Here is a 27523-nt window from a genome sequence, read left to right as displayed (position 1 = left end):
ACATGCCTTTAGTTTTATTTGAAGTTTATAAAGATCCATGGATATTGCAACATCAATATCAACTATAATGGACTCGAGAAAACAATAATGCGTATTCTGTAAATCGAAATGCGTGAATGATTAAGTGATACTTCTAAAAACAAATGGAGAGTTTGTCTATACAATGGCTTACATTCTAAATCGGAATTGCATTAGCTTAAGATTATGATATTTCTTGGAATGGCTGTTTGGAGAATCGTTCAGATTGTTCAAAACCTTTATTTCAAATGCAAAGCAATGGCAAAACCGAAAAAAAAAATATCGTCAGAGCAGCTTTGAAGTAAATATGAGAAGAATGCATTTGCATTATTGGTGGAAGAAACATGCTCCTTTCTATTTGCATGACTCAACGTTGTCTTTTAACTGATATTGCTAATTATCTACTTTGCTTTTGATTATTACAACAGTGACATCCTGTAAGATTCTTTGCTGTCCTTCAGTCTATTTCCTTTCTCATTTCACATTACGTTTCAGATAATAATGTATAATCATCCATGGCGAAAGGATCTGTATCTTTTGCTAATTCTTTTTTTTTCTGGACCAAGGGTATTGTCTGTTCTTCACATAGAGCCCACAGATGCTTTAAAAAGATCTTTACGTCTGTATCTCTATCTGTGTGTACAGGTAAGCATTGTCATATTCACACAGAGTGAAATAGCGCCAATACTGATGCTGGGAGATTATAATGTGTACGGAGAAGAAAGTTGAATCTTTTAGTGCTATTTATTGGGTATCCCAAGTAGTTAGCTGGACATCATCAAGAACCCGAGAACTTCGAATCGCATGGAGACGTAATAATTTACAAACCAATATGGGTGAATCTTCACGTAACGAGCGTTGACTGGTGCGTCAAAGAGTGACGTCACATGGGTATTGCGGTCAAAGTTCGCCGGGAATATCTGTAAGATTTCATAGTAACACATTAAAGGAGACCTCCAGATGATTTTCAGATTTTTACACTTGAACAACTAGAAATTAGTTATACTGAGGACAGAGTTTCAGAATTTATGATGATTGGGATGAAGAATAAGAATATTTTCAAAATTTAGAACAAATTGCAATGAACAAGGATGATGACATGGCAGAGTCACCATAAGAATGCATGAGTTGAGGCTCAAGGAAGCAGAACAGAAGAAGAAGGCATGCATAGACCCTACACTGGTGAACTCGCAAGCAAGAGGTATTGTAATGGATTACACTGCTACATTTCTGAAATATGTGAACCTCCTATGTCATCATCCTTGTTCAGTGTAATTTCTTTAAGGTTTTTCAAAATATTTTTTCTCTGCTCAAGAACCACAATAAATTCCACAAATCTACACATGGAGGTGTCGATTTATGTACTACATTATGTGAAATTATGAAAATTGTCTGGAATGTCCCTTTAACCACACCATCACAGCTACATTCAACGCTAATAGTAATAGCAATGTTGATTACAGTCATCATAGTGATAAAGATGAAATGTCGATAGTACATAGTCATACAGATGTTTTTATGTTGTTTTATACTTCTTAAAATAATAGAAAAATAAAAACAACACATGCTCATTTACAGACCTAAGCCTAGAGAACATCTATGGAAATAAATGCCAAACTGAACTGAAACTGAGGAAAACAAATTAATAACTTGATTTTATAGCGTTGATCAAGACTATCTTTGTATTATCATTGGTTCTACTGGTAATGAAACAAGGTATAAACTGAGATGAGGTACATAGATTTACTGTGATGGATCTCTTTTCCACCTAAATCGTAATGACGGGATTACTTCGTGTCTTGCTGCTGACATCATGAATTTTACATGTAGATTTTGTATACAATCACTAGGTTTGATAGGTAATGCATTAAATGAAACGTTGCTTGTAGAAATGCCTACCTGCTGTGTACCGCATCTTGCCACAAAATGCCAAGTGACGTCATCCAATGACGTAGAGACTAAGATGGACGTCACCCAGTTGTCCCAATGGTAGCTACCCTGAGTAATCACACCAGTTACCATGACAATTTGGCCAATGTCAATCTGGGGATAATAATATTTGAAAATTGGGATTCTATTTTTTTGCTATTTGTTTGTGTGTTTGTGTGTGTGTTTGGTGTGTTTGTTTGTTTGTAAGCTTGATATGAATTTCAACTCCGGGTTTCACATTGGCATCAAGTCAAGGGAACCAGACTGGTATATACAAAGTTCACCAAACTGAGACAAAAACTAATAAAAGTTATTGGTTTTTTTTTATGTGTTTCTCCAAAAATAAAAAAGAGAATTTAATAGTAACAAACAAACATGAAAATGTGATACGTTGAAGATACCATCGCACTGCGGCTCCCACAGACAGAAAGGAAGAATTGAAACTTAGAGGGATGGTATAGTGTTGGTTGAGATGCGACCCACATTTTAAATTGCGGCCACTTTACTTTACTTTACTTTCTTTTTGGATATAGTTATTGGCCATTTCAAATCCGATTTTCATGAAATAAACTTTAAATCCCTCTTTGAATTGTATTTTTTTTTAATATTTCATACATAGTTTCTAATTATAAAAAACTTAAAACCTGAGATCCACACTCAAACAAAACTATACTATCCCTTTAAAAGCACTTATGGGCCTAGAATATTTTATTTGCCTAATTGTTTGCACTGTCACTGAAATATAAGAGGAGGGAGCTGTAATTCTATTACAAAATACATGGAACTCGATGACAGCTTTCACCTCTCCTGATGTCGCAGCACTTTGCGTGCTCTGTATGCAGACCTCTCTTCTTTCTTCTCTCCTCTTCCTTTCCTGTCTTTTGTTCTTCGTTGACTTGTATTGTTACCGTCTTCTCTCTTCTCGGTACTGTCTCGCGTCTTATATGTGTGTGGGTAATGTGCGTACGAGTGTGTTGTCCTTGTCATATTTTCCCGGTACACGTGGTTCAGTGAACAGTGTCCGGGCATTAACATTGATATTTTATATATTTTTTTCCCGACCTGCGTATCTTAATATAACTATAATATATTTTTTACAAATGATTTAAATAATCTATAGCAAATATAATAGCTATAAAAAAACCCTCGAATAATATATTATTTACTCATTATTTATCTAGCGATCCACGTCCCACAAGCCTTGCTTTTTAGTGGATCACTATTTTCCATAATCGAATCTATTTTCCGCACGTCCACGAAGTATATGTGTATTGTTCCTCCTAATTATTGTATATATATATATAAACACATGTTGTTATATAATTTATCTCGGATATTACATGCATCTTTTGCAAATGTTTGAACAATATCATTTCATGACATGTATACTTTGTACTATGTTTTGATTTTCGTAGATTGGAAATAAATTATGATTGAATTGAATTGAATTGAATTGACAGCTGAGTTGACCAAAATTTTCCCATTTTGGTCTATTGGGAATTCAACCCATACGTTCTTTTTACTAATCTTGTCATATATGCATGTTATACACGTGGGTGACAGGAAACAGAGAGAAGAGAAAGAGAGAAAAACTAGAAATGTCGCTAAGGCGACTGGTATGCATGCCTCCTCCATAATGCACGGTTCTCCTGATAGGTTCTATATTACAATGTCCTGACAATGTGTGATGACAGTTTCACATATTTGGCAAAATATTACAATGACAGGCTTGTCAAGTTTAAGGAAGAAGTGAAATTTAACACTTTAACTTGACCTTTGACCTTTGACCTTTAGGCAAGAAACTTCCGAGAGAGTCTCTATTGGGTAATACATGCATGCACTATAAGTTTCAAGAAAAATTCTGCAGGCATTGCATAGATTTTTGAGGAGTTGACCTTGACCTTTGACCCTGCCCTTCGACCCATGGCCCCTAAATTCCCTAGATAATTACTGCCAGTCACTACATGCATATGTACGAAGATACCTTGAACCATTTGTGAGATATGGAGAAAAAAGAGAGTTTTAACTTTTTCACTTCGCTTTTGACATTTGACGTGACTTTCTCTGGATTATCTTTATATGATAGCTCATGTATACACAAAGTTTCAAGCAAATATCTCCAGACATTGCATATAGATATGGGAGAAATAGTGAAATTTCGAGGATTTGACCTTGACCTGTTGACCTTTGACCTTGAGCATCTGCACCCAAAAGTTGATAGGCACAACTTCGCCCACTCGTACATATACATGCCAAGTTTCAATAGGGTACCTTAAATGATTTTTAGTTACGCTGTCCACAAAATTGATTACGGACGGAAGGTCAAGCAGACGGACAGGCGAACAACCCGAAAACATAATGCCGACACTTCGTGTTGGAGGCATTGAAACTCCAGATTTGGGGTGTATTTTTTTAATCAGAAATAATATGCAATGGTAGTTCTTACGCTGAGAAAAAAGAAAGTGCTTGATATGATTACACTATCTTGAAACATTTTTTTTTTCACCTTAACCCATGGACGCGGGTCTCGAAAGCGTTCAGCAGTCCAAGATCCACCATCTGGTCCAGGAACGGTGAGGTCGAGTCTGCCCTTCGTGACTCCATAGAAATTCGTCTGACCTCCATAGGTGGACGAGGCTGTTAGCCGGTCATCTGGAATTCTGCCGTCCGCAACACCAAGGGGAACACCACGTTCTACCGTGCATCCTTCATCAACTAATGACGCTAAGGGGAGAGAAAGGAAAATCATGTGACAGAGGTATGAGAAAATAAGAAGTGATATGTAAATATGAATTATGTTATACATACAGAGATAAAATTACTTCTCTCCATTTTAATCACTGGTCCTGAATTTGGGTACGTCATTTCATCAGCAGTAGACGGTACTAATATACATGAGTCGCGAGATATCGTATGCAAAGCGGCGACATATACTTTGTTCTTACTTTGACCCACGGACCTATAGGGTTAGGGTAGGGGTTGTGATAGGCTTTAAAGCTTAGTTTGATGTGAGGATTAGGATAAGGGTGATGTTTGTGGGTAGAATATTATGCTTAACTAAGCGTGTAGATCGCAGGAGCAAATGTCATGAAACCACACACGCAGAGTGTCCTATCCAAATATGGACGAACATGGCACGATTCAAGCTAAGGTTCTTATTACAAGTCCAGAACATTTTTCGCTCTGCCAGGTGCTTCGTCTATACAATTAATTATAGATGGACAAAGAAATGCATGTGTCTTTATATCATTTTAGACGTGTTTGTGTATGAGAGATGAAGAAGGAGATTGAAAGAGAGAAAGAGGGTCACAAAAGTCAGAATGAAGGGGTCACAGGAGCATAGATGAAGATGTTTACACATATCAGGGCTCGATCCACACTAACTTTTTTTAGTGGCCCGATGGGGCCACCAAAATCATCAATTCAAATTTTTGGTGGCCCGAGAAAAAAAAAATGTTGTGGCCCGAAAAAAAAAAACACAATAAAAAACATTTATGCATTTCCGGCGCAAAAAAATTACGAATTTATTGATATACTTTGAAAAAAAAAAATTCCAACTCTGCCTTCTTTTGTTGAAATGTGGTGGCCCGACTTTCATTTTTGGTGGCTCCGGGCCACCGGGCCACCGTTAGTGTCGAGCCCTGTATATATAGAATTCAGTTAGTCAGTCATTCAAGCGTATATCATGGCATAATGTTCCTAGTTAACCGTTTGCTGACTCTTCATGGTCACCAGGGACGAACCACGAGTGGTCAGCATGATGCGCCCGGTTTTTGGTTTTTTTTTTTTTTTTTTTTTTTTTTTTTGTATATGCATGGGTATAGAGGTAAAGGAAACACTTTTCCTGGTTAATGCACTCTGCTCTTTGCGATGAATGACTGAAGTGGGATCTAACGAGCGCGACTCGTGGTGTGGCCAGCTCTCAGCCAGCGCGGCCAACGAGGGACAGAGTGTTTTTGTCCCCTGTATATACTAATAGTCCATGAGCCAAGACCAGAAATTAGCAATATTGTTTTGGTGTTTTGGGGGGCTTTTTTTTTGCGTCTCCATCTTCAATGTGTATACCACATTTCTATAGATGGACCGGACGAGAGAGAGGGAGTGAGACGGGGCACTTGCTAGCCTCCAGACTTGCAAAGACACCATAATTTGTAGTATCTCCCTATTCTCTATTTGATACTACAATGCTGTCTATTATAAAATGAAATAGCATCAGTTTTTCCGCTCTCTGGGTATATTTTTGTCATTGCCATTTTTGTTGTGATCTCTTCAGAACTCCAGTTATCATTTCCCTCTTTAAAAGAAAACTTGATATCACTTCGCTTATCTTAATTGTAAGTAAGTCTGTCTGCAGTTCGGGCCAAGGTGAGAATACGCTTGAGTACCCCGACGCATCAACGGGCTTTTCAAAGGACCGCTCAAAGCGCCGATGAACGGCGGCGCCGCGGTTTCGCCGCAGCAATGTAATCTGCCATGGCTCCTAACTCACAGCAGGGAGGTGGGACTCGACGGGTCAATATTATACATACCAAGAACGTTGTGTAGAGGACCATAGCCAAGTAGTTCGAGTCTGACAGCTATCCGAGAGCTGAAAGTGATTGGTTCAAACCGGATGTATTGGCCCTTGATCGGTGGTCGAAAATAGTGCTTGACAGGAGTCCTATCATCGAAGTTTCCCCGGAGCACCTACGAAAAGTCGTAATGTCATTCGAAACCAATTAGAAAAGAGGAATGATATGGAACTCTATTTGTGCATGTACAGATTTTCAGTGAAGATCATAAGAAAATGCCGTGCATTGTTATCACTTCGAATTTCTTTATTTTCTCCCACGTCGCCCTGTCTTCTGCTATTTTGAAGAGTAGTCCCCCCCCCCCCTTTTTTTTTTAAAGCAAAACATACTTCTCGTATGGCGGCAGACCTGTCAAGCATTGGTCTGTAATATATACTCGTATATGCATGTCGAGAAATGTGTGAAATACCGCTGTAAAACCACGATTTCAAATGGATAATGACAATCATGCGAAATATAATTCACAACGAAATCGACCGTGCGACAGTTGGCGCCACATATAGAGCTTATCTCCGAAGCTGGCTTCAAATAGAATTACCGTTTGGCACAAATTTATAAATGCACTTTTTATGCCAGAATCTTGGAAAGGACAAGATGTAAGACATTTGCTCATTCCACGACGGGGATTATGCATCAAGAACAAAGAGAAAATTCATATGATGCAAGCACTTTGGATGAATCTGGGAAATTCGGCGAAGGTTTTACTGACGTCATGAAATGGACCAATCTAACGTCACAGTTGAAACACGAATCATAAATGCATTCATTGCTACTAAAGAAGAGGTTACGTTGCTTCGAATTGTGCTAATTGAGATATTTTCGAAAGAAAAGGTGGCACGCTACTACACCATTGCCCAGCGTAGAAACCAACACTGGATGGGCATATTTAAGATATTAGCATGCAAGGGCATTTTCGAGTTTGAAAAGCCCGTCTAACAGTGCTGAATGTGAATGAACAGCAATATTTAGTATCCAGCGCGACAGTGCTGCTGAATGCGTAACTCAAACAGAAGCAAAGCGAAGTGACCGGCAATGACATCACCAAAGTGTTCGGGGCGGGCAAGTGCAAGTGGTGATACATGGAATTTAAAATATATTTGAAAGATTTTCTTTACTGTCGATGTTTTGTTTTAAAGCAGATCATTCAGAATTTCAAATGACACGGAATAGCGTTAACTTCACTTTACAGCTGTCCGTTGATATTGTATTCATTCCGTCTAAATACCAGGTAGTTTCTTGGTATACCCTTTCGATGTATTTGAAGTATATTCTAAGTGATGGAAGATGAATTTTGGCTTTAATAACTAATGTTCATGGTTGTAACGGATGAACTGAAACATTTTCAACTCTACATGTCAGTCAGGGCAAGGAGCGTTTCTGCAACGTTAGACATGTTAGATTTGGATAGTCAATTGATTAATATTCCCTTTATTGCAATAAATGATCTTGTTAAACCCATGCTGCTTAAAGGAACATTCCAGACAATTTTCATAATTTCACATCATGTAGTACGTAAATCGACAACTCCATGTATATATTTTTGTGAAATTTATTGTGGTTCTTGAGCAGAGAAGCAATACTTTGAAAAACCTTAAACAAATTACACTGAACAAGGATGATGACATAGGAGGTTCATATATTTCAGAAATGATAATAGAGTAATTTCATAACAATAGTGCTTGCTTGCGTGTTCACCTGTCTGTAATCTATGCTTGCCTTCTTCTTTTGTTCTGCTTCCTTGAGCCCCAACTCATGCATTCCTATGGTGACTCTGCCATGTCATCATCCTTGTTTATTGCAATTGTTCTAAATTTTGAAAATATTCTTATTCTTCATTCCAATTATCACAAATTCTGAAACTCTGTCCTCAGTATAACTAATTCATAGTTGTTCAAATGTAAAAAATCTGAAAGTCATCCAGAGGACTCCTTTAATACAAAAATAAGAAAACAAATCACAAAAACTATAAAATTGAGTGGCACCATGGAGGAAGCAACCAACTCTCTTAAAACATCCGAGTCAGAACTGACCCAGAACTGGGTCCGTTGGGGTCACACACCGTTCCGGGTCAAAAATGACTTGGAATTTGGTCATGAAGACCCCTAATGGCGTCACCCTGACCCAATTTATGACTCTGAATGGGTCATATCTGACCCCATTCCTTGTCATTTCTGACCCCAACAGACCCAGTTCGCTGCAGTTCCGGGTCAGATTTGACTCGGATGTTTTAAGAGTGAATGTTCTAACAGGTCAGTATAAAGACGGAGGGTTCATATCTGCGACGCGAACGTTAAGACGACGCAGCCTCCCGCGTTTGACAATGGCGACACCTGTCTCGCGCATGCACAGAACATCGATTTGGGGGGCTAATTGGTGTCGTTTTTACCGTTTGCGTTGTAGATCTAAAGACGGTTAATAGTTTTGACACGCTTTAATTTGGTACAACTACGACTTGTAACTGTCCGGACAATTATGCCTACGTCGATCCGACTTCAGGTACGACCAACAAGTGTCTCACGTCCTTGGTCTCCCTCTCTCTCTCTCGATCAATCTTCATTCCGTTCTCCCTCCCCCCCCCCCCCTCTCTCTCTCTCTATCTCCCATTCTCCATCTCTCCCTTTTTCTCTCTGCATTTGTCGAAATTGATGCCTGGCAACGTTAGCCTACAAACAAAAATGATACGACCCCTGATATACAGAACACTGGCAAGACCTAAAGAGTCTTTCCTATACGGTAATTAAGATCCTATCACCATTGCTGTTGTCAATAGTGTTATAATTGATATATATTGTAATCATTTACATTACTGGTTTATCATTGTGATTTTAACGTTCAGCAGGATGGATATGATTAATACAAAAAAGTAGCTTTTGTTACTGTTACCAGTATCCCTACTGTCATTCTCATTACTAAATTGGCATTTTTAGTTGTTCTTCTTAATCATATAACATCCTTCCACGAGTCAATTCTCCAAATATTGTAATCTTCTTATGCATCGATTAGTTTCAAAATTGAAGAACTTCCCCTGTCCCGTACAGTTATGACAAGTCTAAATGAACATTACGAATAAGTGTTGCCTGACTATCGACGCAGCATTTATCTTTATGCGATAATGATGATAATCATGATTATATCTTACCATTTTGTTCCCCGTCAAAGGGTCTCTGTACTGAGTCCATGTGTTCCCGTCGATGCTGGAGGAAATAGAGTACGTCAGCACGAAGGAAAGGAATCTTTCAGCTCCCTGCGTGATTATTCCTGTGACGAGGTACGTGGAGAGCAGATTCACGAGGAGCCATTCGGACGAAGATTCGGACGAAGAGGAGGAAGGGAGTGGCATCCATCCAAACTTCCCGTGAAGACGGGCCTTGTTGGTGCATACCTCGTCACTGATACACGATGATGCAGTCAGGCTAGAGTCGGGAAGAACACCACTCTGTAAACCAAGCTCTGTTCCTGGACTCCAACAGGAACTGACTGTATTGAATCACAATCATCACAACAGTACGAATAGCATAAATCATCGTATCAATCAATTATTCCTTATGATTATGGCGCTGATCAAGAGGATAATAATATGCTAATAATAACATTTAGAATGAAAACGATATTAATAGGAATGATATTGATAATGATAACGCAGTGATAATAAACTAGTTTATCCTCTCAAATACCACGAGATTAACAGCGTGCACAAACCTTTGTAAGCTTAAGTTTAACGATAATTCATTTTAGCGCCGTTGTGTTGAATTACTAAGAAAACGCCTACACTAATAACATATCTATTTTCAAGTATCAAGCAGGGAAAAAATATGATGACAATGATAATAACAATGAAAACAATAACAATAACAATGGCATCAGTGATTATCATCATCATCATTAAAATATCACCATATTATTGACAAGAATAAATGTGAGGATTTGAAAGGATTACACCACTTACAATGATGGTATACGTACATAAATCAGCATGGGACAAAAAAAAAATCCTGCTTACCATTACAACACTTTATCCAGATGGTTTCGTCCAGTCCTGATGCTCTTCGCTCTTCGAGTAGATAACATTCAGTGATGTTGGCAGCTTGTGGAGGGCAAGTGAACACGCCCACTCTTCTGACACCAGTGGACGAGTAATTTCCCGTGAGAGTGGTGTACACCGCCTTGAATCCCAGATGCCTGCATACCAGTCGCGACGCATTTACCGTCCATCCCTGCAGGTACGGAAGCCACAGATAGCTCAGATCGGAATTGGTTGCTATGGCAACAAATCCTTCATCGCCCATTCCTCCGAGCAATTCCACGTGATGAACGAAGCCGTCTGACAGAATGAGTAGATGAGCGTTCAAAATATTGTGAGGAACATATTAGATTAACTGGCGAGAACAGAAAAAATGAAACTATGATACTTTTTAGGTAACGAAGGTGTGGCTACTCTTTAGCATTTGCCTAGTCAAATATTGCAAAATGCATTATTTATAGTTAGACCGCAGATAGAGACAAGGATGAGAAAACAGCAACCGGGAGAATGCTTTTGATCTATGCACCGTGTAGGCGTATCTGGATATGTCATTCCCCTGTTCACGCTGTGAGGCCGACGCGCCACCAAGTTACAAAGCGCACATTTTACTTTTATGTGGACTTACATGCATTTTCCAGCAGACTATACACCCAAGATCATCCATTCACCGTGAGCTCCCTACACGAGACAGTGTGTTCTCACGGTCGGGTATACGGCATTTCCGGTAAGCCGTAAAGCTGGAGTGAAAACTTACGGCTGTCCTGTACAGTACACGTGTGGAGCTTGAGTGTGAATTTAATGGCATCTCTAGATTTTGTATATTCGCATTTACCCCACAGTTGAATATGCCTCCTTCTTCTCATCTACTTAAATGTGGCTCAGTTCAGTTAAACCTTATGTTTTAATTTTTTCCTTTGTTTCATTTTTGTTTTGTTTTGGTTTTTGTTTTGGTTTTTTGGTTTTTTTTTGCTTTCGTTCAATGTTGCAGCAATAGAAAATAACCGGGAAAAAAGAAGCTGCCACTTACAACCTTAATGCACATTGGTCAAGCAAGACCAGTATCTCCCTATCACAGAGAGTTAATGCCCGCCTACAAATTGTTCACATCGATTCTTTACTAAATTAGATTGAACAGAAGATGCGTTCGGCACATGTCTGTTTTGGAGAACGCACGTACACATGCGTGCCCACCAGTCACACTGCAGACAATACACTTATGTCTCACCGCATGTCGGCCATGGAACCGTCCAGCTACCATCTTCACAAGATGTTGACACCGTGGACTGATCGGGTTGAACGCGATAATGATTGTAGTTACACAAGCTACTGACATTGAGAGCATCTCCATGTCTGTACCCGTCAGCCGAAGGGGTCTGCGATATGTTGGTACCAATGGTTGAAACACTGTAGTTTCCCGATGGGTTAGCAGGTGGCAGGCATTTCAGAACCTCTGCAAAGATTAAATGTGAGCAAGGTTGAACACAGAACACTGGGTGGATCCTCAGCAGAAGAGTGCTAAACCGGACAAGGGAGCAAAAATATACGTTGGGTATATATTTGTCGGGAATATACAGTATGTTGAGGATTGAAAAGTGCTCAATGCTGTAAAGCAGAGCATATTATTTTTCCTCCCCTGTGCGGTCGAGAACTCTTCTGCTGAGGATCCACCCAGTGTTCTAATATGTGGCGCGATGGATCGGTTTCACGTGGATTATTCCGGGAAAAAAAAAAAACATATCAATTCCGCCGAGAACAGATTACGTGAAATGACTAATTGAGAAGATTGAAAGTGTCATGAGAAGGATGAGATGGAGAGCTCATTTTTTTTTTCTCGGAGCGAGCGATTGCACGGGCCAAAGTGAAAGTGAAAATGATTTATTTGAAACCAGGGATAAATTCGGATTCAAATCGAAACGCTCAACACCCCTAATAGAAGAGATGACAGGCTTTGAAAACGGTCTGCTGGCCATTGTAGACGATTTGGAATTCAAGAATGTAAAGAGTCAATTCCAAAGGAAACTAAACAAGGACATGGAACGCATATATAAATCTGCAAAGGTATTTGTCCACGCCGATAAAACCAGGAATGTGTATTTGATTAACACCAAGAGTTACGCGAAACTTCAAAATGAGAACATAACCAGAAAGTACAAGGTTGCACAGGAAAAAGTAATTGCAGATATTGAGAAGGAATCTGAGTTAATTGCAAAAGAGTTACACATCAGTGACAGGATGGACGGTACGATGGAAAAACCCGCCTTTGTTACACCAAAAGACCACAATGATAATTTCAGCAACAAACCCCAGGTAAAACTGATCAACCCTACAAAGCCGGAATTTGGCCGCGCTAGCAAAATAATGTTTGATCGCATTAACAAACAAATAAGAGACAAAATCAACCAAAATCAGTGGACCAAACAGCCGATGTGCTCGAATTGTTCAACAAACTCCCGGACAAAGAGTCTCTGATTTTCATTGTATTTGACATAGTGGATTTTTACCCCTCCATATCAAGTGAGCTGTTATCCACCTGTCTAAACTAGGCCAGGAAATTCACCACCATAGAAGAGGATGACATAGAAACCATAATGCACTCGAGGAGGACACGGCTGTTTGACAACAATAACAAAGCATGGAGAAACGAAAGGGACGAAAACAGTTCGATGTTTCTATGGGGGCTTTCGACGGAGAAGAGATATGCGGACTAGTTGGATTATAATAAATGCACTCTCACTCTTGAAAAAAAAAAACTGAACACACAGCGTAGGACTATGGCTAGCAGTGCTCAGGAGAGCCTCTGGAAGTAGAGCCGATTGGGCGCGAAAAGACCTCATTAAAATCTTTGATGAGCTCGGTCTACGCATCACTGGCAAAATACGGTAAAATACCAAAACATAAATGAATTTATGTTTTGGTATTGACATTCCGCGTCGAGACTCCTGAAGAAGGTGGAGGCCACCGAAAATTTGAGTTGTTCAATAAACTCATTCTTATTGGCGAAATAATGCATTACTAGTTTATTTCTTGATTCTTCGCTATATTGGAGCCAATACGTGAATTCGCAACATGTTTGGATATATATATATATATATATATATATATATTATATTATATTATATGGATATTATATATGTATTGTGAAAACGCTATTTCAAGCCATAAAGGGAAATGCGGAATGTGATATTAGGGTGAATTTCGATAAAAAGCATGAAAAATGCAAAAATTGCTCTTTCTGAAAAACTATGCATTAATATATGGGCTCAGTGCAGAATTGAACTGGCAAGAGCACAAAATGCATCTTATACCCTGTATGTGAATGACAAAATAATACTCTTTTTTTAAGAAAAAATTTCCCTAAATTCCCCCAATGACCCGTTTTCTTATACACATCTAATATACACACCCATTTTTTCCCATCCATGCCAATCTCCCCTAAATTGTATTGATGGTACAGTCCTCAATCTACATACACTATGCCATAATATGTGTCCTACTGTGGAGTAGTCCTGAGGCCCCAGGTCAATGATAAGGCTTTGAAAAACATTGTCAAAACCTTAAGGTAAATCAAAAACTTCCTCTTTGGAGCGAATTCCCCTTTAAAGATATCGTGTTTTCAGACGTATATTCCCCCTATAGACGCTTCTATACTTACATGTATATATAGGCCTATATATGAAGATCTTTCAACCGAAAAGCGCTAAATTTATTGAAAAAAAACGATGGGGATTTAGCACCTTTTGGAAGCAAGTTCTTCATAAAGTTATCTTTTAATTTGCATTCAATTCTGTAATTTCATCACAGTCCATGAGAACAATAATCATTTTCCGATACAACACACACGTGACATGTACACAGCGATGTACGCTTTTGGACAATTCATCATGAATACACTTTCTACTATGGAATTACATCCACTGACATCGGTTTAGGGAAAAAGAACAACCACAAGAAATCCAAACATTCTGCTTGATACGTGTGGACAAGCGCGCCGGAACACTTCTGGTTTTGGGGGGGCAAAATCTCGACGGGGGCACATTATGTGACGATGTGAGATCCTCGGCGCGGGAGCGAAGCGAGCGAGCGGGGGGGGGGGGGGGTGGAAAGGGGATTACCCCCTCCTACACACACACACACACACACACACACACACACACACACACACACACACAAACACTGTAGGGAGCTTTTGTAAAACAGAGTCGCGTTTATAGACCATTTAAAATAAAAAAAAATTAAGGAATTAAACTTAGTAAAAAATAATCAGTGCGAAGGATTATGATTATTACATACGGGAGTACATAATAATGTGATGGTGTGAGATCCTCGGCGAGGGAGCGAAGCGACCGAGAGGGGGAGGGTGTGGGAGGGGGAAAACCCCCTCCCACGGTAGGGACTTTTTGTAAAAACAGAGTATAAAAGTCGCGTTTATAGAGCATTTAAAAGCAAATTTCTAGGGAATTAACATATTGAAAAAATCAGTTGGAAGGACTATGATCATAACATATGGGAGTACATAATAATGTGATGGTGTGAGATCCTCGGTGAGGGAGCGAAGCGACCGAGCGGGGGGAGGGTGTGGGAGGGGGATACCCCCTCCCGCGGTAGGGACTTTTTGTAAAAACAGAGTATAAAAGTCGCTTTTATAGAGCATTTTGAATTAAATTTCTGAGGAATTAAACATAGTAAAAGGAATCACTGCGAAGGACTATGATAATAAATTATGAAAACTTTTCATTTTACTATAAGTACGGGCAGAACGAGCGAGCCACTTTCACTTTGCCATTTATCTGAAATGTACTCATTAAAAGCTTGAACGTGATCGCATCGTTCGAACAATGAAAAATATTCTTATACTGCTGGAAAGCAAAGAAGAAAATGAAAAATGTAAGATTTACTTAAGGTATGTTTCAGCGGGCACACTCGAGGACACGAGGCTACCATCTATACACTTTACTCATAATTAAGTTACTATTAGTGTATAGATACAATAATGTATGTTGTTAGTGTATTATAATTTTCGCCCCGTTAGGGGCGAAAATTTTGCATTTTCAGTCATGAAATTACAACATTTAGACAAGAAATATGCCTTTATTGTTCATTTTGGTCATTAAATAAGTGATTAATTATTTGTTACAGGGGGCACTTTGGGGGGGCAAAAACTCGTTTTGCCCCCCCAACATTTTGTTTGGGGGGGCAAGTGCCACCCCTGCCCCCCCCCCCCGCTTCCGGCGCCCTTGCGTGTGGACATCGGTCTCACCTGGCGAACAGGTGGGGACTTCCGGGAGGAGGTTTCCACGCCTACACTCCACGCGGCCTGATGGGGCTCCCTCGTAACCGTCATCGCAACCATATTCCACAACGCTTCCATGAGGAATGGTGTCACCGACTTCGTAATGCAGCAAGCGTCCATTTTCAATAGGCAGGGCCGTGCAGTTCTCTGAATTATCAGGGAAATAACAATGATACTTTCAATTCCTCAGATTTAATTTTTATGAAGACCGATAATTTTAAAGGGATAGTACAGTTTCGGTTGAGATCGGGCTTTAGGTTTCCAACGTTTTTGATGACCATTTCATGAGATAATGAGGAACCTCTTATGAAATAATGAAAATAATGATATACGATTCTAAGAGGAAGTCAAAGTTTAATTGAAGAAAATTGGTTTTAAAGTGGCCGAGATATCCAAAACAAAACAAAAAATTTCGAATTCCCTAGTCCTATGGGAGGGGGTGGGGTATGATTAATCCATCTTACCATTGCCTACGCAGCTCCATCCACAAACATCATCACATATACAGCTTTTGCCCCCTGGACACGCCCTTCCACGTCTATTCAAGCATGCCATATTACTGCAGCTACGTCCGAAGTATTCAACGAGAAAATCGTTCCTCCGACACCTTCTTCCTACACGAAGGAACAAAAAGTAATGAATAGAATGACAGAGAGAATGTACATGTATGTAGGCCCATCAATCGAGCCTGAGTTCAAGTTCCTGAAATGAATAGAATAAATCAGGGAAACAATTTGATTTTAAAATTTCATTAAAATTTGGAGTAAATTTTGAAAGAATGTTATCATGATAGTGGATTTATTTTGTGAGTTTGTTTGTTTGTTGGTTTCGTTTGTTCTTTCGTTTGTTTTTACGTCACCATGGTATCTGAGGTTCAGTGACGTCACCTTGCAAGATACCTAACTTGGCATAGAGTTACTGATTTTTTTAAAAATGAAAACATAGTCCATAAAAGTTATGGCGAAGTAAAAACAAAGAAAAAGAAAATGCGTCCCCATCAGCTCCCCCTCCCTTTTTAGGGTGGGGGGGGGGGGGACATTACAAAGGTACATGTACATGATTATAGCGTTGTGTGGTTGGCTTTACCAATGTGTCGACAAGAGCTGTTAGGACCGCTCCATGAACCGTCAACGCATGTTCTCTCGGTCGAGGCGCGTGGGAACACAGCGTACTTGTCGTCGCACTGTGTCCTTGCTACCGTTCCTTCAGGATAGGTGTCGGCCCCAGCTGAAGCAGGAGGATCGTATATGATGGTAGCGAAAGTTACCCCCTCGAGGGAGGGGCAGTTTTCGGCTAACACTCCTAAAACAAGAAAACAACGAAGTGTGAAGAGTCTAGACTAACCAGGGAGGTGTTCTTTAATAGGGAGCTTTAGATTTTGACGCGCGGACGTTTGAGACGACGAGTGCGCTGGACGTTCTCCTCTCCCTGCGTCGTGTGGAAAAGTAGCTTTAGATTACGCTGGGACGCAACGTATAAAAAATAAAATCGCGCCCCCGGATCAGTGCATGAAGTAGTTCTCTACGTCGCAAACTGTGCGGACGTGAAAATAGCCCAGCACGCGTAGTAAACAACTCAGGCGACGCAAGCTAAAAATAGATTGACTTGACGCGCGATACTGCGCAAGCTCAGAACATGTTTTTTCCTTTGAACGTCCGCGCGTCTGAAATCTAAAGGGCTTTTTACACTTGTAAATTTTTGCTTAGCCCCGGACTATCGGTGGGGCTAAGGGGGGGCCTTAGCCCCACCGTTGGTACGGGACTATCCTTAGCCCACTTTCTGTTTACACTCGTTTTTGCCAAAGTGGGCTAGCCCCACCGATAGTACGGTACTATCTGGCCCTGCAAAATAGCAGGGGTTAGCACCGCAATTGCGGTGCTAGCACCGCAATTGCGGTGCCAAGCAAGTGAGTGTAAACAGAACGAAAAAATAATCCTGGGCTAAGCAACGGAGACGAAGTCCGACCCTCACTGACCAATCAGAAACGAGGTAATCAAGTGCTGCCGGTGCGTGCGTGTACGTGTACAGTACACAGCGTAATTATGAATATTCATGTGGTTTGGAAAGTCCGGGGCTAAGAAATACGAGTGTAAAAAGGTCAGTTTTCTCCTTAGCCCCGGACAAGAGATAGTACGGGACTAATTGGCGAGTGTAAAAAGCTGAAAATATTGGTACGGGACTAACGATAGTCCTGGGTCAGAGAAAGTCCGGGGTTAAGAAACACAAGTGTAAAAAGCCCTTAAAGCTCCCTAATAACTCCCTGAGACTAATTGACAAACAGTTTTGAAGACGGTGTTAAATCAAGGAGGTACTATAGCTGGCCTAGTAGGTCTACCACCTGATGGTTGAATCCAGTTTGGATAACCCTAGCGGTGGTGTCCCAACAGGGCATGGTTTTCAATAAAGTTTTTGAACGTCAAATTTTAAGATTATCGTGCACGGGGCCGATAAAAGCTTCAAATTTGGCGAGACAATCCCTTCAGACCTACTCACACCCTCCGGATTTGTTGTTGTATAAATGCGGACTTCCACTTTCCAGAAATTTTCGCATAAATGAAACCTTCGCGAATTTCGTATGCCAAGATTCGCGAAAGAAAAATAAGTTCGAAAGTTGTATTCTACAAACACAATGCATTAAATGCAATTGGCAATTCTCGAGAGTCTCATGCCGCAATTGTGTCTATTTTTACTGCATAAGAAACACAGTATTCATTCATCTGACGAGGATATACTAACTAGAAGAGGTTCAGTTTTGTGTGTAAATGTGTTCAGTTTCATGGAAGTGAAAACTTGAATCAAATTTTTAATACCATGATTAACAAAGCATTTGCAACATTGAAGTTGTTAAGTTAATTCAGTTCCATTCATGTGGAAGCCCGGATGTAGGAAGTTCTTGAGATGGTTCTTCAACTTTTTGCCCCATAGATAATCACAAATTTTGAATGATTATAGGATATCTTTAAATATATTGGAAAAATGTTTTCTAAGTTATGACTATAGTATATCAGTATAAGTATATCAGTATGTAGTGTATATATATATATATATATATATATATATATATATATATATAATGACATATATATATATAATATCATAGCATATCACTTATTTCAGTTTCTGATCTTCCCCATCTGTCGAAATCTCGGCCTGGACCCCCCTGAATAATGAAGAAATGTGCTGGGTGAAGTACAGCTTTTCAATTTCAATTCAATTACAATTTTATATTCGTATTTCTCGGTTGAAGATACATGAAATATAACAAAATATAATAATACAGAATGTCCAGCTTGGATATATATATATATATATACAAACATAATACATAGCGGTCGGTTGCTGTATTGCTGTCCATGCAGGTGCTGAAATTGTGGATGGAAATGTTTAGAGCTCTATTACAAATGTATTTCTGTTTTAAACCTACAGAAAAGAAAATGAAAAAGAACAGTGTAAAGAGAATGTGGATCACACAAGATCTGCTGAAGCTTTGTCAAAACAGAATCGTAGCCAGTATCAATGACATGAACATGTCTAGTGTAAAAAGTTTAGAAATTACTATTATGTTACTATAAGTTACTATAGACTCCGACAAACAAAATCCGAATTTTGTCATAATCAATTTTATCCTGTAAATTATACAAGTTTTCAGTTGGAAAAATTACATTGGAAAGTCGCTTTGATGATTTGAAAAAAATCAAAATGACAAGAAATATTAGCCAAACGTACAAAAGAAAATTATCTTTGCAAATTTGATTTGCTATACATTGTGTTAACGTAAGCCACTCTCTATTTTTATTCACCTTTTGTCTCTTTTTATCCTATTGCATTCTGTGTTCATTGCGTATTTTATCAGTGACTAGCGTGCATCATGTCATTATGGTGCATTTTATAAACAAGCCTAATGTGATTCAGTTGGCCCCCAGATGTTTGTAATGTTAAAATGTCACTTTTTTACCTACATTTTATGTGAAATTAAATGAAACTAATTGAAAATCACTCAAAGAAATGAAATGAAATGAAATAAAAATCACTTATGATTTACAGTGAACAATTCTAAGTCCGTGTTCAGTGTGTTTGGAACACTTCTTCAGAAATCTTTGCTTTTGAGCAAGTTCTACATGTTGCTGAGTAAAGCATTTGTCCATACATGTGGTTTAAAAGTAGTTCCTAAAGCCATTTTATAAAACAAGTAACGCATAGTTTATGTTCTTGGCGGTAGTGGAGACGCAGCTCACTCGAGGGTATTCACAGTGTTGTGCAACATGCACCTGTGCACCATTTGTATACTTATAAGTACAGTATGTACTTCATTATTATGTTAGAAGATGTCTTCGAAGTACAGTTATACCCCCACCACAGAGATTTTCTCTCATCGGAAGAAAAGTTTGTTGCCCCTGGCCACCCACGGCAGTGTATCGGATCGCAGTCTGAGGAATCCGATTTGGTCGGTCCACTATCAGATCAGTGTCAGACATGTTGCGCATGATCCTCATCGGACCACCTTGCCTCATTCGATCACCGCCCGACATGTCTGACACTGATCCGATAGTCGACCAACACGAGTCGGATTCTTCGGACTGCGATCCGATACACTTCGGCGGGCGGCCGGCTCTTAGATGAACTATAAAGAGAATGGTGTACCTGACAAGCAGCACAGTAAAACGCATAACTGTAGGGCAGCAAATAACCGAGACCGCTGACCGCCCTCCATGGTATCTTTAGATCTTCGATGCATGCAGTTCCCAATGTTCAGTGTATAGACGTGTACATACAAGACACAATATGGCGTTATCAAACTAAATACTAGAACCACCGTGTAGAACAACTCGTGAAGTAATAATCGGCATCCAGAATTCAGACCTCCGGTATCAGCAAACCAGAATGTTGCTGATTGGATGGTTCAGTCTGGCTCTGTCAAGACATACGCTTCATTCATTGGTTGAACTGATGGGCCCAGCTTGATAGCAAATCATATCAATGTCCAGGTCGTCGATCGTACAAATCCTCTTGACTTATTCACAAAAGTAGATTGACATGGCATACTGCGGTTATACATTTTCCTCCATTTCTTTTAGTTCCCCCTCTCTTTTTTAGAACTTCCTGCTGTTCCGGGTTTCTTTTTTATGTCATTCCAAGAAAACAGATATGGGATAGACCAAGACTGCTTCCATGTTTCTTCCCAAATCATGAAACGACAGGATGTCTTTTATCAATATTAGAAATTGTTCACTTTCTAACTTGCTGGCAAATGTTTGTCGTGAATGTGAAAGCAAAGGGTCAAAAGTATGAGACGTTACAGTTTAAGATAAAGAATTTGATAATGATATGTCTCGCATAGTCATCATGGACTTTAGAGATCCTTATCGTGCTAGTCTTTGATAATTTTCGACCATGGGGATGAAACAATTTATTATTCTGGTGTGCACTTGCCATTCATACTCAATTTTGTTTTGTAAAATAATTTTGCTCCTTGTCATCTCGACAAACCTCACAACAGAGTATTACGTCCATTTTCATTTTGCCCCATTCATTGTACAGTACAAAAACGGTGAGATTAACGGCTTGAATAGACACTCATTTTTTTTTTTTTTTTAAATTCTGTATCAACATTTTTCCAGAAGGTTTACCTTCTTTCCAATTCTAAGATTGGCTGCTCTTTACTTCAAATCCACTTCTGGAGACTCTTTGGCGGTTTTGTGATGCAGTTTCACTTATACAGTAGGTATATAAAAGGTAGAGCCTTTTACACCCCGATTTTCCGGAAGGGATCAGTTTAATATCAGTCAATGTAGGAGATGTTAACAAAGAATGAAAAAAGAGAGTATGTAAGGTTGTTTCAACACTGCTGGCTCGTTCCCCTATGAACCCATGGCAAAGTGATTTGGAAATAGAAATATCAATGGGCTTGAGAGAAAAACAAAATATGAAGAAGAAAACTGCAAACAGAAAGACAGACAGAGTGGGGGAGGAAAAAGAGAAAGAGCCAGACAAAAACAGAAATTAATTATGACATCAGAGGAGAAGCGAAAATTTGTGTTCATTGTGTTTAATATAGTTTATTGGCACCGTGTATATCATGTTCTCAAAGTTTGGATTTCGCGACGTCCGGGTCAGAAACATCTGGGACGATCACAAAAGCAGGAAGAGAGATGATGGTAACATTAAACCTACTGCCTGCGTTTTCTCCAGCACGGTGCTGTTATAATAGTCTCCTTTTTTTTTCTCCTCCTTATCTCAAGTGCCCATGTCAATCCAGGATGTCAGAACTCGAGATCTTTTGAGGGAAAATCCCATCGGTGTTCATGAACCCACCTGGGACACTAGGTGTCTACATCTCTTTTGATAATCACCAGCTAGGAGCAGAACAAATTATAGCTTCCGGTTAAAAATGTCAGTTTTATATTGCGCGGTCACTGTTAATGTAATACTGTATTTTCCCATTTGGATACAGAGTTTCAGAATTGAACTTGATTGGGATAAGGAATAAAAACGACGGGTTGTCAAAATTTGTATTTAACAAATCACAATAAACAAGGATGATGACACAGCAACTTCACAATAAGAAACATGATGGGGGCTCAAGGAAGCAGAACAAAAGAAGAAAGCATGCACACATTCTACAAGGATGACCTTGGTAAGCAATTGGTATTGTAACGGAATTACTTTGCTACATTTCCGAAAATAATGTGAGCTTACTACTCATGCATTCTGATGGTGAACGTATTACGTCATCATCCTTGTTCAGTGTATTTTTTTTTTTTTTTTGGGGGGGGGGGGGGTTCAGAGTATTCTTTTTTTTCTGCTTAAGGACTACAATTCCACTAAACATTGAGCCGTCGATGTGAAATTATTAAAATCGTCTGGATTCCCCTTTAAGTAGACTAACTGATTTCGTCCGGGGCAAAAAGAGATTACTGTACAGTGTACACTTGACCAAGATACTGAATTCTTGAGAGCCATGTGGCGCGTAACCCGACTCGGTACCGGCAAACACACTAGATACACAGCTGTTGATGGGTTGACAGTTGAACAAGAGTGTTGCTTGTGTTAACTTGGGATGATAAAAACCAATGAAAATCTTCCTTATCTGTAAACATCAACAAATTTGCATAAGGATGTGAGTTCCTCGTAGTCCCGTCATGTGTAGTAATCATCCTTATTCACATTGAATGTGAATAATCAGGTTAATGGTGATTTTGTATCTGTGTGATGTGGGATATAATAGCGGAGGTATATAGTATGTGTGTGCTGGTGTGTACATGCAAAGTTTTTGTTTTGAAATATTTCTTTAAAAAAATTTCTCGTGACAAATGGCATCGTCTTTCCTGTCCGTGAATGTTACGTTTGACAGTTCATGCATGTTTGCATAGTTTGGAAATATCCATAATCAAGTAGCTGTAATGTATCTAAGCCTTCGGATTACGATCGATCTTGCAAGTTTTTTTTTTTTTCGGGGGGGGGGGGGGTGGGGGGGAGAAGCTTTGTGCCCCCTCCCCCTCCCCCACACACACTTTACAGGGATCGGATGTCCCACTCTTTTGCATGAAATATAAAGTGGGAGAAAAGTGGCAGCAACAACATAAAGACTTTTTGTTCTTGTTGCTTTTTTTTTTTTGCTTGTCAGACGACTTTCGGCGGAAAATCAGACCTTAAAAGTATGAAAACATTTTTTTTTTTTTGGGCAATATCTGTGAGAGGGAGCGGAACGACCGAACGGGGGAAGGGTGTGTATGGGGGGGGGGGGGTATCCCTCTCCCACACGAGGAAGATTTTGCATTTTCAGACCTGAAATTCAGCGATCTGGTGCTCACTTGATGTGCTGAAAATTTTGTTTTCTTTTCTTTAAAAAAACAATAAGAAAATTAAATATTCACAATACATTATTGAATGACAAAATCGTGGTATTTCAGCTCTTGCTGTGCGACATCACTGTGAAAAAATAATGGGGCCTATCATCGGCGTAGACAGGATTTGATCTTAGGAGGAGCGGTTATGTGAGGGAACGAATCAAGCGAGGGGGGAGGGCATGGTAGGGGGGTTTCCCCCTCCTACGGTGAAATCTCTTTGCGTTGAAAATTTTGACATTTTTCAGTCCAAAAACTGCCGTTTGTAGCTATATTCTTCGCTTTGGAAATTAAGGGGGGGGGGCACACCAGGCGCAACTGCTGTCAATCACTGGCAGCAACATCAGGAGAATGGCATAGCGATTAAATGCGAGCGAGCGAAGCGAGCGAGCATGAACATTTTAACATTTTACAGTCTAAAAACTGCCGTTTGTAGCTATACTTTTTCGCTTTGGAAATTAAGGGGGGGCCGCATCAGGCCCAACTGCTGGCAATTACTGGCAGCAACATCAGGAGAATGGCGAGCGAGCTTGAAAATTTTGACACTTTACAGTCCAAAGACTGCCGTTTGTGGCTGTATTTTTTCGCTTTGGAAATTATGGGGGCACACCGGGCGCAACTCCCGGCAATCGGGCAGCAACATCAGAATGGCATAACGATTAAATGCGAGCGAGCGAAGCGAGTGAGCTTGAAAATTTTGATATTTTACAGTCCCACATGTCCTTTGTGGCTGTACTAGTATTTTTTCGCTTTGGAAATTAAGGGGGGGGGGGGTGCACCGGGCGAAAACTGCTGGCAATTACTGGCAGCAACATCAGGAGAATGGCATAATGATTAAATGCGAGCGAGCGAAGCGAATGAGCTTGAAAATTTTGACATTTTCCAGTCCCAAAAACTGTCGTTTCTGGCTGTATTTTTTCGCCTTGGAAATTAAGGGGGCGCACCGGGCAAAAACTGTTGGCAATTACTGGCAGCAACATCAGGAGAATGGCATAATGATTAAATGCGAACGAGCGAGCTTCAAAATTTTGACATTTGACAGTCCAAAAACTGCCGTTTGTAGCTATATCTTTCGCTTTGGAAATTAAGGGGGCGCACCGGGCGGAAACTGCTGGCAATTACTGGCAGCAATGCGAGCGAGCATCAAAAATTTGACATTTTACAGTCCCCAAACTGCCGTTTGTAGCTATATTTTTCGCTTTGAAAATTAAGGGGGCGCACCTGCTCACAATCACTGGCAGCAACACCAGGAGAATGGCATAGCGATTAAATGCGAGCGAGCGGAGCGAGCGAGCTTGAAAATTTTGACATTTTGCAGTCTAAAAACTGCCGTTTGTAGCTATACTTTTTCGCTTTGGAAATTTAGGGGGCACACCGAGTGCAACTGCCGGCAATTACTGGCAGCAACATCAGGAGAATGGCATAGCGATTAAATGCGAGCGAGCGGAGCGAGCGAGCTTGAAAATTTTGACATTTTACAGTCTAAAAACTGCCGTTTGTGGCTGTATTTTTTCGCTTTGGAAATTAAGGGGCACACCGGGCGCAACTGCCGGCAATTACTGGCAGCAACATCAGGAGAATGGCATACTGATTAAATGCTAGCGAGCGAAGCGAGTGAGCTTGAAAATTTTGACATGTTCCAGTCCTAAAAACTGTCGTTTGTAGCTATATTTTCGCTTTGGAAATTAAGGGGACGCACCGGGTGCACCTGCTGTCAATTACTGGCAGCAACATCAGGAGAATGGCATAGCTGTTAAATGCGAGCGAGCGGAGCGAGCGAGCTTTAAAATTTTATCATTTTACACTCCAAAAACTGCCGTTTGTAGCTATATTTTCGCTTCTATTTGTCCCACTTTTATTTGAGAACCATCCCCCCCCCATCGACGCCTCTATACATAAATTATTAGGTTTTTTTTTTTGTTAAGTGAAAGATCTGCTGCACACTCTTTGATAAATTAGGGAATATACGTCTATGTCAAAAGTGTACAAAGTTTATCACTTATCCTGTATAGCGGACCTTTTGCATGTCCATGATTGCAATACAACGATCTGGTGCATAGTTCTGGCGATATTTGGACAATTTTCCATTAAGAAAGTTCGAGATTTGTCCTCATCTCGGGAATTGCTTGGGGGATAAATGATTTGGCTGTCTAAACACTTCCTTTGGGGCGGGGCAAATGCCCCTTTGCCCCCCATAGATTCGACGTCCCTGATCTTCCCTTGGTATACCCATAGATGTATCTTGACTGAGTCATCAGTCACTGTCGTTTCTCAGGAATGATTCAGGAAATGGAGGGGATTCAGTCATGGCGATAAAGTTGTTGTTATTGTTTGTTTGTATGTTTTCGTACATATTTTGCAGATGGTCCCCAGTTACTCGCGTCATAGCATGTTTACATGTAGACCTATACTATTTGACGTTGTCAACGCCTGAGCCATACCTTACCGCAGTGTATGTCGATGTTACTTTCTTCGCGAGCGAGCGAAGCGAGCGAGCGCTTGAGAAAATTATACATTTTCCTACAAGATAGAATACTGTTCAGCTCTGTTACCTGTCTGAAGGCCGGCGTACAAACGTCATGCAATATGCCAAAATTGATACAATCACATTTCTGCTTCCTCCATTTTTTCCCCTCAAAATTCAGGGGGGATGATTGTACAGGCCATCCCCCCCTCCTCCATTTCAGGGGGGGATATATCCCCCCATCCCCCCCCCCCCCCGGGATCTACGCCCATGCCTTAACCATTCTTATAATGATGAGTTCAAGATATAAACTCTAATTTTTATAAGTACTTTTATTTCGAAGCAAATATACAATTGATTTCAGTGACTGAATGTTGTTATTGTTGTTTGCTTGTTTCTTTGTTTTTCGGTTTTTTTTTTTTTTTTTTTTTTTGCTCGTTCACCGGGAAAATGAAATAACTACAAACAATCAAATGATATTGCTGTCTGCATGATAAACATAATATCATTTGCCACTTATTTAAGCAAGTTGATTTCACGGAGTGGATTATCATAAAGTAGACAACGTCCTGGTCCATGCAAGATTTCAGCTTCCGTGTTTTGGTATAGGTCTCTGCTTGTTAATCTTCTGCGTGCCCTATTGATTTCTTGTCCATAGGTATACTTGTGTTAACTTTGTTTGGCAGACAAAAGGGTTAACGAATAGAAAGTGTAGTAGACACGTGCTGAAAAATGGTGCCAGATTATATAATGCTACTGAACAGAGTCGATTATTTTTAATGAAATCTAATGACAGCTGAGCAACATATTGCAATGTATATAGATGTATAGGCTTATTACACATTCACTGTTACATAGCTAGAACAGCACTTCCTAATCTATCTCCGTAGATTCTCATGACAATGGGGGCGTATTAAATACGAAAACTTTTAACGAATCACTGTCGAGTTTTTTCTTAAGGTGTAGGACTGTTTTGTTTTGTTTGTTTTTTTGTGTGTTTTTTTTTTTGCTGATTGTCAATCTAGTCCTGATTTATAGATGATGTTGAGGAAAAGCAAACTTTCAAGAAATTTTTTCCTTAAACTGATCTTCGAAATGCAGTGCACATCATCGGTGACTCGAAAGAGTTCCCTCTGTATATGACGATTGACTGGAAAACTGCACTAGAGAAATGAATAAACCAATGAAGTAATCAAACATGAACCCACTGACGTTTTGTTGATGTTTTTGTGGTTGTTCAATGTCTATTTTGCCCTAGTTTTTTTTTTTCCACATTATTTTCAGTGCCTGACTGTGTAGCAAATTATTTCCGCGTTTTTAGAGTAGTGACTACACAGTCTTGTTCAGATGGAGAGGTGAAAGGGAAGGCCAGGCCAGGAGGTCGGA

The 27523-nt window shown here is 39.9% G+C and overlaps 1 protein-coding gene across 1 annotated transcript; it reads right to left on the bottom strand.

Annotated features, from left to right (window-relative positions):
- Positions 1-457: 457 nt before the first annotated feature.
- On the bottom strand, positions 458-15949 carry LOC140230717 (lactadherin-like). Its single transcript, XM_072310857.1, has 9 exons — positions 15797-15949; positions 13097-13148; positions 11765-11989; positions 10519-10839; positions 9658-9995; positions 6477-6633; positions 4454-4671; positions 1918-2061; positions 458-938 (listed from the first exon to the last, which is right to left on the bottom strand). The coding sequence occupies exons 1-9, from the start codon at positions 15947-15949 to the stop codon at positions 783-785; spliced, it is 1764 nt and encodes a 587-aa protein (XP_072166958.1). The 3' UTR covers positions 458-782.
- Positions 15950-27523: the final 11574 nt, after the last annotated feature.

The sequence above is a fragment of the Diadema setosum genome, chromosome 7, assembly GCF_964275005.1.
Source record: "Diadema setosum chromosome 7, eeDiaSeto1, whole genome shotgun sequence".
Lineage (NCBI taxonomy): Eukaryota > Metazoa > Echinodermata > Echinoidea > Diadematoida > Diadematidae > Diadema > Diadema setosum.
Note: the sequence above shows the minus strand (reverse complement) of the source record. Positions and strands in the feature narration are given on the sequence as shown.